Raw genomic sequence first — 14,941 nt, forward strand, 5'->3', positions numbered from 1 at the left:
AATTGGAACCACTAAGTTCCAAGCCTTGTACTTCTAGTTGAGATATTTTATTAGTTTGAAAACTATGTATAAGTTGAGGGGGATATTTAAACCTCCAATAATTGAAAGAGAAAGGGACAGACCAATGAATATAAGATTGTCCTTCATAGATAAAATAAAACAACAAAAGAAGAATAAGTAGACATTTTTGCAACTGCCAATGAGGGTGGCAAAACAGAAGGAGACAAGGTCAAATTACATCAACAAGGTCCAATAGATCCAAGAAGATTTGATGAAGTATAAAGAGATTTTGAAGCTGTTTGGAAGAAGAAGAAGACAAGGTGAAGAATCAATTTTTTATCGGTCTACATCTCCTTGAAGAATTTACAATTCCAAAAAAAAAAAACAAGGGTCTGACTCTATATTCTTGCTTATTTTAATATTTTACTATTTAAGTATTATCAGTTGTAATATCATCATAGAGTGTGTTATAAACTCTGTGATGATCATATAATATTTAGTGCTTTCTTCTTATTATTTTTTACATGCATGTTAGTTAGTAGAGATTTTTTACGCCTCAATAGGATTAGTAAGGTAAGACCTAGCTCATTTGCTTGTACTTGTCCCTTGCATATAATTAAAAAACTAGCCCTAGGCACCTCGCCTGGTGGAAAAAAGAAAAAAAAAAGTAGACATTTTTGCTGATTTGACATATCTATTTAGACTTTCCAGCGTCAATAGATGTTTTTTTTGGACATTTTGATGATAAATAGGACTTTAAAATTGTACAAATTTCTCAAACTCAAATTACATTCAATCACTCTCTGTTCTGTTACCATTGCCAACTTTTCAGACAAATAGATCTGTAGCCTGCAAAAAAACCATGGAGAAAAAGATAGAGATAATATCAAAACAGTTGATTAAGCCATCAGTTTGTCATGTTGAATCCTTCAATTTGTCTGCTCTAGATCAACTAGCCTCTCCTACTCATTATCCAATTTTTTTATACTATCCACATGATCAAGAATCAACCAATTTATCAACTAGATCCCTACAACTAAAAAGTTCCTTGTCCAAAATTCTTGCTGATTTTTATCCCTTTGCTGGTAGATTAATCAATGACAACACTTCAATCAGTTACAATAATTCTAAAGATGATGATTTTGGAGTGTTGTTTATTGAAGCTTTTACACATAACTACAACCTCCAAGAAATTCTTCTTTCAGGGAGCAAAACAAACACCTTAGAGCAATTTGTCCCACCAATGGATTCGCTATTGAAAACTCATTTGCTGGTTGTTCAAGTCACAGTCTTCGAGTGTGGAGGCATGATCCTAGGTTGTTTGGTTTCTCACAAGCTATCTGATGCTAGCTCTATTTGCACTTTCATCAATAATTGGGCAGCCGCGGCTCGAGGTGCTAATAATTCGAATTCTTTGACCCCTGATTTTACATCAGTGGTCAAAGTCTTCCCACCAACTAAACAACCGTCGCCATTGCCATTTGCGAATCCTGTTGGTGGTGGTGAAGAGAAGCAAATCATTACGAAGATTTTCTCGTTTGATGGGCCTAGCATAGCGGATCTCAAGTCTAAGGCTCTGAGTAAGGATGTACCGGGTCCCACAAGTGTTGAAGCAGTGTCGGCTCTGATATGGAAGTGTGCGACCGTCTCATCTAAAAGCAGTACTGGTATGTCTACCTTATCCCTCGTAGTGAACCTCAGGAAAAGGCTTGTACCTTCATTGCCCGGTGGGACCATTGGAAACTTACTTGCCTTTTCTGTGGCTACTAAAAGTAATGAGAGAGACAAAAATGACTTATCAAATCTTGTGACCATCTTGAGAAAAGGTTTATTAGAGTTCCCTAGTTTAAATTGGGATGTGGCTTTGGACCACATAGTTGAGAATTGGAACAAGTTAGATCTTATATCAAGAAACAATGACACAGAGTTTTATAGTTTTTCTAGTTGGTGTGGTGTACCATTTTATGAAGCAGATTTTGGATGGGGGAAGCCAAAATGGATAAGCACTATGTTTCAATACAAGAATTTAATTGTTCTCATGGATGCAAAAGATGGTGGGATAGAAGCCTGGGTTTGTTTAGAGGTAAAACATATGTCAGAGTTTGAGCAAAACCCAAATTTACTAGCTTTTGCAACCACCAAATAAGCAATTACGAGTTAATTTTCACAAGTCTCTTGTCCGAGCAATAAGAATGGAGAATTTCCTGGTAGGGACTCTTCCCTCTGTATGGCCATATGCGGCGCAAATCTGGACTTGCGGGGCAGTGAGTTCTGGATACCATATATTTAAGGTTCTTCGTCTGTTTATATTTTCCCATTTCCTGCGGTCTTGTTTCGTCCCCATACTTTTACCTTATAGTAGTAGCAACGGACTTACACAAGCTTTTATTTTGTATTATCAGAGCAAAATATAATTATAGACTTACAAGTTTATCAGAAGTCAGAAAATTTTGACTCGAACAGCGTATATGCAATAAAAGTTTCACTAGATAAAGTACAAATAATAGAATTCGAACCCAATAAATCAAATACCTTGTGGAAAAATTCCAACCTCGAAATAATATACAAATCCTAGATCTGCCTCTTTTTGGTCCTTAAGATTGAATTCACGCAAGTTCAGTCTAGACTCTGTCAAGTGAGCCGGGCCAGCCCAAACCCGGCCCACCACCGGCCCGGCCCAAGCCCACTAATAAGTGTAAGGGGCTGGGCTAGGTGGGTTTTATTAGGGGGCTGGGCCGGACAAGGTGGACAGCCCACCAGCCCGGCCCACCATAAGCCCGGGTGATGGCCCACCGGGGCACCGGCCCGGCCCAGCCCGGCCCACTTCAAATTAAAAAAAAAGAAGATAAGTATTACATTTATTACTAATAATAAGTATTTTAAAAAAATTGTATCCCAATAAAATAGTTGTAGCTATAATTGTGGGATTCTTAAAATTTTGGAAGCAAATATATGAAATATTTATTAATTATTCAAACCATAGTTAGAATCTTACTTTAGTTAATTAAAACTTAACCATTAATTTTAACTCATGTAATGTGTCTCTTATTCAAGTAAGAACTTGAGAAAAATGGAGACAATAAAAATGAAGAGGAATCGAATTCGTTAATATTTAATTGCTACTAAATGAAAAATAATTTACCTCTGAAATTGCTGATGCGTGAAATAAATCAAATACCCCTTTTAAGTTACTATCTTGCTGTTGGCTTACACAAGTTCAAAAATATTTCAATAGGTTATACAGTATACTATATAATAATATAAACTATTAGTTATATATATAATAATATATTAATATAATCTTATTAGTTTCAAATATTTTATATATAATAATAATTAAATATTTTTTAGCATATTGAAATGTCTCCACCGATGATGGAGACGTGACAATCTGCACATGACATTAGGACTTAGGATCAGATGAGATAATTAAATTAAGAACTTTGGTTTAGTATCAAAACTCATGTGCATTGTTCCCATTTAGTTCCCATTTAGATGAGTAGGAAATTTAGAGAAAGAGGAGAGTAGGGAATTGTGAGATAATATGGAGAAGAATGAATGGTATTTATAGTTTGAAAATAGGGCCAAAGTATAATTTAAGGAACTTGAAGGTTAAAATAAAGTTGACAACAACTAGATTTTAAAGTATTAAACTTAATAAATTTTAGCATTAGAATTTTTTTTAAAAATAATTAAAATCCGGCTCGGCCCACTAACTAAAACCCGGCCCGGCCCACTAACTAAAACTTGGCCCGACCCACTAACTAAAACCCAGCCCGGCCCACTAACGGGCCCGGTTAGCCCGACGTGTAGCCCCTATCCGAGGTGGGCTGGGCCGGACACCCTTTCCCTCTTCAAGCCCGGCCCCCAGCCAGGCCCACTTAACTTACGGCCCGGCCCGGCCCGGCCCACTTGACACCCCTAGTCTAGAGTTGAAAACTTATTACCAAACACGGACAAAATATAAACAGTGGCCTCAAAAGGTGCTATTTGGAAAAATCAACCCTTTGTCGATAAAGCACTAGGAAATCCAACTAAAATAGTCTATGAGCAAGAATTCACCATTTCCTTTCACTTTGTGTTGTGTGGATTTAATTCCATATCAAGAATAATCGCAACCAAAGATACAAAATTTTGTTATTATGTTACATTGCAAAAATATGGGTCACCTGCCACATCCATAAATGTCTAAAATTTTGGTAAGACATCACAAATTATGTAGCACATGACACGAGGCAAAATAGGAGGGGACCAAAAATTCCATTTATTAGAAGTGGCAAAAATGTGATCATCCCCTCAAAAAGCTCAAATGACTGGTTGAGTACATCGAAAATTATCTGCAGTCTGCTCCAACAGCCTTGTGGTCTTTCATTTTTGCCCTTCGCTAAAAATTTCTTCGTTTCGAGTTCGAACTCTCGCTCAATAAAAATTAAAAAAAAAAATTCACAATGCAAAACTCTGCCTTTGCGAATCCAAGCCTCTGCCTTTCAAAATTCCTCCTTTTTTTTTTTTTTTTTTTTCCTGAGCTGGAGTTCGAACCCAGACTCGAACTATTAGGCGAAGGGTAAAAATTAAAGACCACCAATTCGTGGGACAAAAATTAAAGACCACCCCAAAAGAAGGATAATCTGCGCAAAAAAAAAAAAAAAAAAGAAGTATTAGACTTAGAATTGGAACCACTAAGTTCCAAGCCCTGTACTTCTAGTTGAGATATTTTGTTAATTTGAAAACTATGTATAAGTTGAAGGGGATATTTAAACCTCGAATAATTGAAAGAGAAAGGGACAGATCAATGAATATACGATTGTCCTTCATAGATAAAATAAAACAACAAAAGAAGAATAAGTAGACATTTTTGCAACTGCCAATGAGAGTGGCAAAACAGAAAGAGACAAGGTTAAACTACATTAACAAGATCCAAGAAGATTTGATGAAGTATCAAGAGATTTTGAAGCTGTAATTGGAAGACGAAGACAAGGTGAAGAATTAAATTTTTATCGGTCCACATCTCCTTGAAGAATTCACAATTCCAAAAAAACAATGGTCTGACTCTATATTCTTGCTTATTTTAATATTTCACTATTTAAGTATTATCAGTTGTAATACCGTCATAGAGTGTGTTACAAATTCTGTGATGATCATAGAATATTTAGTGTTTTCTTCTTCTTATTTTTTACATGCATGTTAGTTAGTAGAGGTTTTTTACGCCTCAATAGGATTAGTAAGGTAAGACCTAGCCTCCTTGCTTATATTTGTCCTTTGCGTTTCGTTTTTATTATATAAATAAAAAATTAGCCCTAGGTACCTCGCCTAATGAAAAAAAAGAAAGAAACAAAAGAGTAGACATTTTTGTTGATTTGACATGTCTATTTAGACTTTCCAGCGTCAATAGATGTTTTTTTTTTTGGACATTTTGATGATAAATAGGACTTTAGAATTGTACAAATTTCTCAAACTCAAATTACATTCAATCATTCCCTGTTCTGTTACCATTGCCAACTTTTCAGACAAATAGATCTGTAGCCTGATAAAAAACCATGGAGAAAAAGGTGGAGATAATATCAAAACAGTTGATTAAGCCATCAGTTTGTCATGTTAAATCCTTCAATTTGTCTGCTCTAGATCAACTAGCCTCTCCTACTCACTATCCAATTTTTCTATACTATGCAAATGATCAAGAATCAACCAATTTATCAACTAGATCCCTACAACTAAAAAGTTCCTTGTCCAAAATTCTTGCTGATTTTTATCCCTTTGCTGGTAGATTAATCAATGACAACACTTCAATCAGTTACAATAATTCTAAAGATGATGATTTTGGAGTGTTGTTTATTGAAGCTTTTACACATAACTGCAACCTCCAAGAAATTCTTCTTTCAGGGAGCAAAACAAACACCTTCGGACAATTTGTCCCACCAATGGATTCACTATTGAAAACTCACTTGCTGATTGTTCAAGTCACAGTCTTTGAGTGTGGAGGCATGATCCTAGGTTGTTTGGTTTCTCACAAGCTATCTGATGCTACCTCTTTTTGCACTTTCATCAATAATTGGGCAGCCGCGGCTCAAGGTGCTAATAATTTGAATTCTTTGACCCCTGATTTTACATCAAGGGTCAAAGTCTTCCCACCAACTAAACAACCGTCGCCATTGCCATTTGCGAATCCTGTAGGTGGTGAAGAGAAGCAAATCATTACGAAGATTTTCTCATTTGATGGGCCTAGCATAGCGGATCTCAAGTCTAAGGCTCTGAGTAAGGATGTACCGGGTCCCACACGTGTTGAAGCAGTGTCGGCTCTGATATGGAAGTGTGCGACTGCCTCATCTAAAAGCAGTATTGGTACGTCTACCTTATCCCACGTGGTGAACGTCAGGAAAAGGCTTGTACCTTCATTGTCCGGTGGGACCATTGGAAACTTCCTTGCCTTTTTTGTGGCTACGAAAAGTAATGAGGGAGACAAAAATGACTTATCAAATCTTGTGACCATCTTGAGAAAAGGTTTATTAGAGTTCCCTAGTTTAAATTGGGACGTGGCTTTGGACCACATAGTTGAGAATTGGAACATGTTAGGAGATCTTATATCAAGAAACAATGACATAGAGTTTTATAGTTTTTCTAGTTGGTGTGGGTTACCATTTTATGAAGCAGATTTTGGATGGGGGAAGCCAAAATGGATAAGCATTCTGTTTCAATACAAGAATTTAATTATGCTCATGGACGCCAAAGATGGTGGGATAGAAGCCTGGGTTTGTTTAGAGGTAAAACATATGTCAGAGTTTGAGCAAAACCCAGATTTACTAGCTTTTGCGACCACTAAATAAGCAATTATGAGTTAATTTTCACAAGTCTCCTGTCCGAGCATTAGGAATGGAGAATTTCCTAGTATGGAGCGCTTCCCTCTTTATGGCCGTATACGGCGCAAATATGGACTTGGGGGGCAGTGAGTTCTGGATACCATATAGTTAAGGTTCTTCGTCTGTTTATATTTTCCTATTTCCTGCGCTCTTGTTCCATCCCCGTACTTTTACCTTAGGTGATGTATGAGAATCAAAGATCAAGCTAAATTCCTTTTATATTGTAACAAACATCTTGTGTTTGCATTTGAAAATAAATTTTGCACTGTCAGTGTGCATAAGTTAAATCCTTGAATATTAGATTAACAAAACATTACAATCTAGAGCTCATAGTAATTTTCATCTTTTATGATGTATAACTGATAGCTAACGATGTGTACGTAATAAGCTACTACAAAAGTAATCACATGCTAAGTAAAATGAGACTAAGGATGGTCTTAAGATGTTCTTGATCAGTGGACGTAGTTTTTTCATTTATTGCTGGATTTTCACAAAGGCGGATCTAGGATATTAACTTTATGCGTTTGGAATTTAGGATTCTGGAATTGTGACATCAAATTAACATACAATGATAACTGGAGCAAGTAACGAGTATTAAGAATGTAATCCTATGCTTTATTTCTCCTATTCTTTGGGTTGATTTCCTTGATGACCCTGATTATATGCAATTTTTCCCAACTTCAGAAATTTCATTCTGACATATACATGTTTGAGCAACTTTTGATCTTTTCCGGGAAAATCCATTTGTAGGCTTTGAAATTTAACTTGACGCATGATAAGCAGTTGAGAAACCAGGAATTTCAAAGGGCATTCCAAACATTTTGACCTACCAAACATAGAAAAATTGAAAAACATTTTTCAGTTTTCCTCCATACCAAACACACCCCTAAATTAGCATGAAGGACAGTCACAGAATCAGTAGTGCAACTAACCATCACCACACACTCAATGGCGTCATAAATTTTTTGCCTTAAAAAACTCACGCAAGTATACACGATCGATAAGTAATAAAGTGATAATAAGATCAAGTATCGTTTCCACGAAGATCTATAATCGACTATTAACTATATCAAACAATGCCTAATTATCTAATAATTAAATATTAAACAACAAAATTCAGGAATCTATATATAATATAAAGCTAGGCATAAACAATCCTATGTGGCACCTCTCTATGGCCTCCATTGGCATTTATCTTTTTTCTCCTTTTTTTGAAAATTTTCCTCCTTTTAAAATTAATATATTGTATGTTGAATAATTCAAAGGTCACCCTCTTAATTCTCTTGGTCACACTTCTTAATTCTCTTAATTACACCTTTTTCCACCCTTACTACAATTGCAGTTAGTGATGACTGATGAATGTATGGGAAAAAAAAGGGTCAGCAGACAAATGCTTAAAATTTGAGGGCCAGACTTATAACGCCCATCTTCATCATTTATTAGCAAACAAAAGTAATGACTATATAGAAGATTAAGGGTCCGCCAAATAATGTTATATAGTTGAGGGGTATATTGAGGAGGTTCTTCATCATCATTGAATAACAGTGGAGCAAGCGCAAAGCAACGGCAAAAGCAAGAAAGTACAATTCAGTAAATTTTACCATTTGAATTACATTTGGAAGAGGTATACCCTTTTTTCTTTTTTTATATTGGTAAAAAGGTATACCCCTTTTCTATTTCTATTATTTCATGTTATATACGGTAAAAGACACCCTTTTCACCAAGTATCACATTTCGCCAATTTGGATATTGGTTTAAGTGGAATTTTCCGAATAAAAAATAATATAACTACGATCGGTTAGAGATTTTTTTTTAAATTAGAATTATTTATGAAAGGGGTGAATAATTTAGTTGTTTCATAGTTATTATTACTAATAAATTATTATTTTAAATTCTTATGTAATTCCCATTTAGCTATCCTTGAAACATTTTTCGTCTGGTATGCAACTAACATGCCGTTATCATCTATATTTTGTTAGCCTAGCGATATAGTCAATTTAGAGCAGTGATTAAATGAATATAATGACATCTTATTCTTTTTCCATATTTGTTTTGCATATTTCCATTTACCTGTTTGTATGCTTGCTATTTTATATATTTCATTTTTCTCTTCATTAGTGTTGCAGGAGAGAATGGAGAAAGAGATGAGATTACCCTTCTTATATGACGAGGAGAGTTATGATGTTTGGCCTTATGATATCCGAGATAGCTAATATTGGAATATATTATGTTCTTTTTTGCCCTTATGCTTTAAAAAAAAAAAAAATATCAGCTGAATAGTACTTTGTATCTGTTTAGTTACATGTCACTGTTATGCCTCGAGTCTCTTAGGTTATCTATATATCTTACCTTTCTTTATTTTTGATAAATCAAATAACCAAAAAAGGAAAAAAAAAAAAAAGAAAGAAAGAAGAAAATTTGACTTCTTTTTTAATTATTTTTTTATAATGAACGGGTAAGGAGTAAGAAAGGAAAAAGGGAAAAGGAAAAAAAAGTGATGAAATAGAAGAAAGAGGTAAAGGAAACGTAGAAGGACGAACGACGCGGAAAAAAAATGATCATAGAGTTTGGTTGCATTAATTTTGGGTGATGAATCGAGTGTTACTTCTGTTGTTCAAAGTTGAAGGAAGAGTTCAATTTTTAAAGCAAAGTTTAAAGATGCAAATTGATTTCGCTCAAAGATTCTACACTTGTGTGTACATATATTAAGTGCATAAAGGAATAAAAAAAAGCATAATCACATTTCAAATTTTATTTTTTATTTTCCCATATACACACATAAATTGACCGATTTTTCTTGGATGTTTTGCTCTCATTACACGTCTCAAAGAAATGATGTATTATATACCTAAATAGATTATACGAAAATCAAGTGCCCCCAGATTCAAGGAGACCAAAATATTTAAGTGGTAAAAAATTAGAAGAAAACTAATTGTAAATATTGAAATGGATCAAACCCTGAAATTTAAAGAAAACTCTTAGCACAATTTCTATAATTGGGTATTGGAAGATAGTTATTTTTATATGACAAAATTTTTTGATGATCGCGCGAAGCGCGGACAAGTTTACTAGTCTATATATAATATAAAACTAGGCATAGACAAGGTGATGTGGCACCTCTCTATGGCCTAGAATCATATTTATCTTTTTTCTCCTTTTTTTGGCATTTTTCTCTCTTCTTTGGTTTATTTTCTCTTCAACATCATTATTATTTATTTAAACTGCAATTAAGGATATGTCAGCATTGAATTTTAAGGTGAATAATCATATAATAATAGCTTTATACGGTCATTGTGCAAAGTGGGTATATGGAGAAGGAAGAGATTTAAATGCCTCAATTATCACATATGTTACTAATCCACCATTTCCTCTTCCCTCATTGTAACTGTAGACATGCATTGATAGTGAGAATTGAGAGGTTTGAGTTTAGGATATATAGTAAATGTTTATAATTTTTAGAGTCTCGAGAACATGACACTCAAAAAGATAAAAAGAGATGCTAGATTATATCGCTCCATTAAAGAGGATAGGATAAATTTTGGTGCATATTGTGGAAGGAAATTGTCACTGAAGTGTGAAAATTCAAGCCATTGAGAACAATAACTAAAGATTCTGGTAATTTTCTTCATAGTTTCTTTTAAAAGTTCTACCATTTTTAGCTTTTTTTTGCCCTTAACCTTTAAAGCATTAGATATGCTTAGATAAGAATCTCGACTTTCCTTCTTGCTGGATATGAGGAGATGAGATGATATCCATACTCTCTTAATTTTTGAGTAACAACAAGCTTTAGAATCGCAAAAGATGTGTTTGCCGAGATTTAACGAGACAAAAAGAAACTCCTTTATAAAGAGAAATAAGAGAGAAGATTGTATGAAAAGGCTGACGGAACCAACTGTTGTTCTTCCAAATCTTCTTAATTTCATAATTCTACTCCAAAAAATAAAACCGTAGGTGTTATTCAGTGTTAATCAACTGTCGCTTTTTCTTGTGACTCTTCAAATACGAAAAGCTAATGTGTTCACTAGACAATTTTCATTGATAACATTTAATACACGATTGAGTATTTTCTTCTAATATTTTTCATTTTCTAATATTGTGACAAGATGAGTGTTCTTTCTATGTCTCAGATTTTTATATTAGATATTGCGCAAGACTTCCTTAATAACAAGCGATGATCGAGGTTTTAGTCAGAAATCTTGACGAATCGCCAGGATTTTAGTCACAAGGCTTGCCTTAGCCACAAATGAATCGGGATGATGACCATAAGAATTTAAGCAACGCATTTTGTTTTAAAATTTGTTGAATTGTTCTAAATGTTTCATTTAAAATGAGTCAATGTAATTTAATTTGTGAGTGAAGTAAGTATATTAATTCATTCGCTTATATTCAGATTTTAGAAATATTAAAAAAATCGTTGGATGAGTTAGAAAATAAATATTTCACGTATTTATTAGTAAGATTTTTTATGACTGCGCGAAGCGCGGACCATTTCACTAGTTAACTAATAAATTTGGATATTAATGTGGAGAAAATATTTCAGGGTTATGGAGTATCTATCAATCCTGTTGAATTTCTCAGCTAAATTGACTAATTAATTTATCTCAGTATTAATTAAAGATGTAAAAAAATGAAGATAAGCACCAAAAAGTTCAATAGCTTGCCAAGTCCGACCACGCTCATCTAATATCTGATGTTTGTATGTTGACATGGGTGATATGATATCCAAAATCTTGGACATATTAATTCAAATCATTAATGAAAAACCACCTAATATGTATATGTATTACTTCCTCTGTCTCAATTTATATGACACAATTCAGATTTCCAAAATCAAAATTTTCGATTTCGACCGTAAATTAAGACATGCAATCTTTAAATATTTTGAAATGAAATTAATTATATATTTGGAAACAATGTAAAAAGTTTTATGAGTCACAATAATTGATAATTACAAATATTTGTAAGGCATATGAAAAAAACTACAGTCAAATAAAAATTTGTTTGACTCTCGAAATTCAAACGGTGCCACATAAGTTGAGACGGAGGAGTGGTTCTTGATGTCACAAAGCCAATTGGTTGGCATCTACGATTAAATTATATGAATTTTAGTTAAACATACTGACAGTTTTCATACTCATCTAATGATTACATTCATCACATGAGATCTTAATTTCCACAATATTTCTGTAATATATGATTTGTAGAAAAAAAATTCATGGTACAAAGTTTTGGACAAGAAGATTATTTTTAAGAGAAGTGAAAGGGACTTAATCGGATAAGTTAAAATATCCAAACTTTTAAAAATTATGAAATGTACGCCATGCCCCCTTTTCTAAACTCTTATCCGGAAAATAAATGAAAAAATGAGTGGCCTTATTGCAAATTAAGACTTGAGAGTGGCCTCTTTGCTAAATCTTCTCAAGTCTCTTTCTTCTTTTTCTGAATATATGTATATTCTCAAGCTTTGTTAAATAAGAAATTTGATAAAATTAATTAAAAAGTTTAATATTAGAAAAAATAAATTAGTCAAATGATAACTCTTTTAAATTAAAAATAAACAAATTTAAAAAAATTATTGTGTGACAATTAAAATAAGGGGTGTAAGCGTAACATTGTAAATCACGAGAGAGGTTGGTGTAAAATTACCCTATTTATGTTTATTCTTTCAACGAGAATCACACGGCAATAATTTATACAGCTTGTTGGGATAGTTATTGTATTGCATAGCATTGTTACTATAAAGACAACGTTTATTATGATATTGCTTAAAGTTGATTTTGTCGTATCTTTAAATTTATCATTATGTAACAACGAAAAGTTTCAAATTTATGTCATGAGTGAGTATGTAGTTGTCTTCTTCTTTTAGTCTCATTTTGACTCAACTTATTATTTAGACATTCTATTTTATCCTTCGCCTTGCCTTTTTTTTTTTTAAGAGTTAATGGTCAAAACCACACTTAAACTATAACTCTTTCGCGAGTTTCATATCTCAACTATCCCTTTTCATTTTACTTACCCGAACTATCACTCCTTTCGTATTAAAACACACCTGTATTGTAGCTTAGATATGTAAAGGCAACAATGTTGGTTGGCCAACTCTGCATCGAGGTGTGTTTTAATATAAAAGGAGTAATAATTTAGGGAGGTAAAAGACATAAATTAATGGACAGTTGAGGTATGAAACTCGCGAATAAAAGTGATTGTTTAGGTGTGTTTTTGATTACTATTTTTTTTTTTTGATAATAGCTCTACCCAATATCCTATTTCTTTTTATAATAATATTATAGGTTTATCCTTCAGTTGTTGTGTGACATTATGCAACAACGAGAAATGAGACAATTTATTCAAACGTTTTATTCATCAAAACAATACAATACAATATAATATATATGATACATTATTGAACAATATGTAACAATTATCTAAATAAGTTGTAAGACATATATTTGAACATGACCAGCGAGGATTCATGTAGCCGATCCGAACTCATTTGGATCTGAAATTTTTAATTTTTGATGCTGGCAAATTTTAGTAAATCAGGGTGTTGTTCAAATTGTTCCATGTGTTTTGCTTCCAAGCAAATCCAAGCTTCTATTCCACCATTTTTAGAATCCATCAGTATGATGATATTCTTGTACACAAATTCCTTCATGCTAAACCAAACAGGTTTACCCCATCCAAAATCTGCATCATAAAATGGCATCCCACACCAACTACTAAAAACATACAATTCTATGTCACTTCTTGTAATCAAATCTTCATGCATCTTCCAATTTTCAAGAATTGGGCTAGAGATTAAATTCCTAGTACAAGTGTTATGGAATTGTGATAAACCTTTTCTTAGTATTGCCACCAATATCGACAAGTCTTTGTCGTTTTCACCTTTATTCGCCCAATAGAACGCGATGAAATTTCCCATGATTTCGTCGGGAAATGAAGCTGGAACAGACCATTTCCTCAAGTTCACCGCATGTGATAAATAGGATAATGAGCTTGTAGGGGAATATGTGGTACTAGTAGCGCATTTCCATATCAGAGCTGACACTGCTTCAACACGCGTGGGGGCTGGTACATCCTTACTTAGAGCTTTAGACTTGAGATCCGCGATGCTAGGCCCATCAAACGAGAAAACCTTTGTAACGGTTTGCTCCTCTTGACCACCAACAAAACTCGCGAAGGGCAATCGCGATGGTTGTTTGGTTGGTGGGAAGACTTTGACCCCTATTTTAAAATTAGGGGTCAAAGAATTCGAATTATTAGCACCTCGAGCCGTGGCTGCCCAATTATTGATGAAAGTGCAAATAGACGTAGCATCGGACAACTTGTGAGAAACCCAACAACCTAGAATCATGCCTCCACACTCAAAGAATGTGACTTGAACAATAAGCAAATGATTTTTCAATGGTGAATCCATTTGTGGGACAAATTGTCCTAAGATGCTTGTGTTAATGCATAACAGAATTTCTTGGAGGTTGTAGTTACGTGCAAAAGCTTCAATAAACAATACTCCAATATCGTCATCTTTATGACTATTGCAACTGATTGAACTGTTGTTATTGATTAATCTGCCGGCAAATGGATAAAAATCAGCAAGAATTTTAGACAAGGAACTTTTTAGTTGTAGGGATCTAGTTGATAAATTAGTTGATTCTTGATCATTTGGATAGTATAGAAAAATTGGATAATGAGTAGGAGGGGCAAGCTGATCTATAGCAGATAAATTGAAGGATTCAACATGACAAATTGCTGGTTTAATCAACTGTTTTGATATTATCTCTATCTTTTTTTCCATGGTTTTTTGCATGCTACATATCTATTGTAAGCTGGCAATGCATGGCTTTATAACAGTACAGAAAATGCTTGAATGCAAGTTGACTCTGAATTTTTAATTTTTATAACACAAGTTCCGAATATAACTTTAATTTTCGAATACACTTTTTTAACTTAACTTCAAATACTATTTATTTTTATCATTTCTTTTTTATGTCTGTACGCCTACTAATACAAACTACTTTGGTATTTGACCCCCTTTTTTCAAGCTAGTGTATGTCACACATCAATAAAGTTGTGACATGTGTCATTAACTA

At 33.7% G+C, this 14,941-nt stretch overlaps 3 protein-coding genes across 3 annotated transcripts; 2 read left to right on the forward strand and 1 right to left on the reverse strand.

Moving 5' to 3' along the window:
* Nucleotides 1-164: 164 nt before the first annotated feature.
* Nucleotides 165-2,424, forward strand: LOC132629192 (stemmadenine O-acetyltransferase-like). Its single transcript, XM_060344912.1, has one exon. The coding sequence runs from the start codon at nt 863-865 to the stop codon at nt 2,144-2,146; it is 1,284 nt and encodes a 427-aa protein (XP_060200895.1). The 5' UTR covers nt 165-862; the 3' UTR covers nt 2,147-2,424.
* Nucleotides 2,425-5,442: 3,018 nt separating this feature from the next.
* LOC132629193 (stemmadenine O-acetyltransferase-like) lies at nt 5,443-7,141 on the forward strand. The gene has a single exon (XM_060344913.1). The coding sequence runs from the start codon at nt 5,538-5,540 to the stop codon at nt 6,819-6,821; it is 1,284 nt and encodes a 427-aa protein (XP_060200896.1). The 5' UTR covers nt 5,443-5,537; the 3' UTR covers nt 6,822-7,141.
* Nucleotides 7,142-13,008: 5,867 nt separating this feature from the next.
* LOC132624249 (stemmadenine O-acetyltransferase-like) lies at nt 13,009-14,646 on the reverse strand. The gene has a single exon (XM_060339057.1). The coding sequence runs from the start codon at nt 14,644-14,646 to the stop codon at nt 13,360-13,362; it is 1,287 nt and encodes a 428-aa protein (XP_060195040.1). The 3' UTR covers nt 13,009-13,359.
* Nucleotides 14,647-14,941: the final 295 nt, after the last annotated feature.

This window comes from Lycium barbarum, chromosome 2, assembly GCF_019175385.1.
Source record: "Lycium barbarum isolate Lr01 chromosome 2, ASM1917538v2, whole genome shotgun sequence".
NCBI lineage: Eukaryota > Viridiplantae > Streptophyta > Magnoliopsida > Solanales > Solanaceae > Lycium > Lycium barbarum.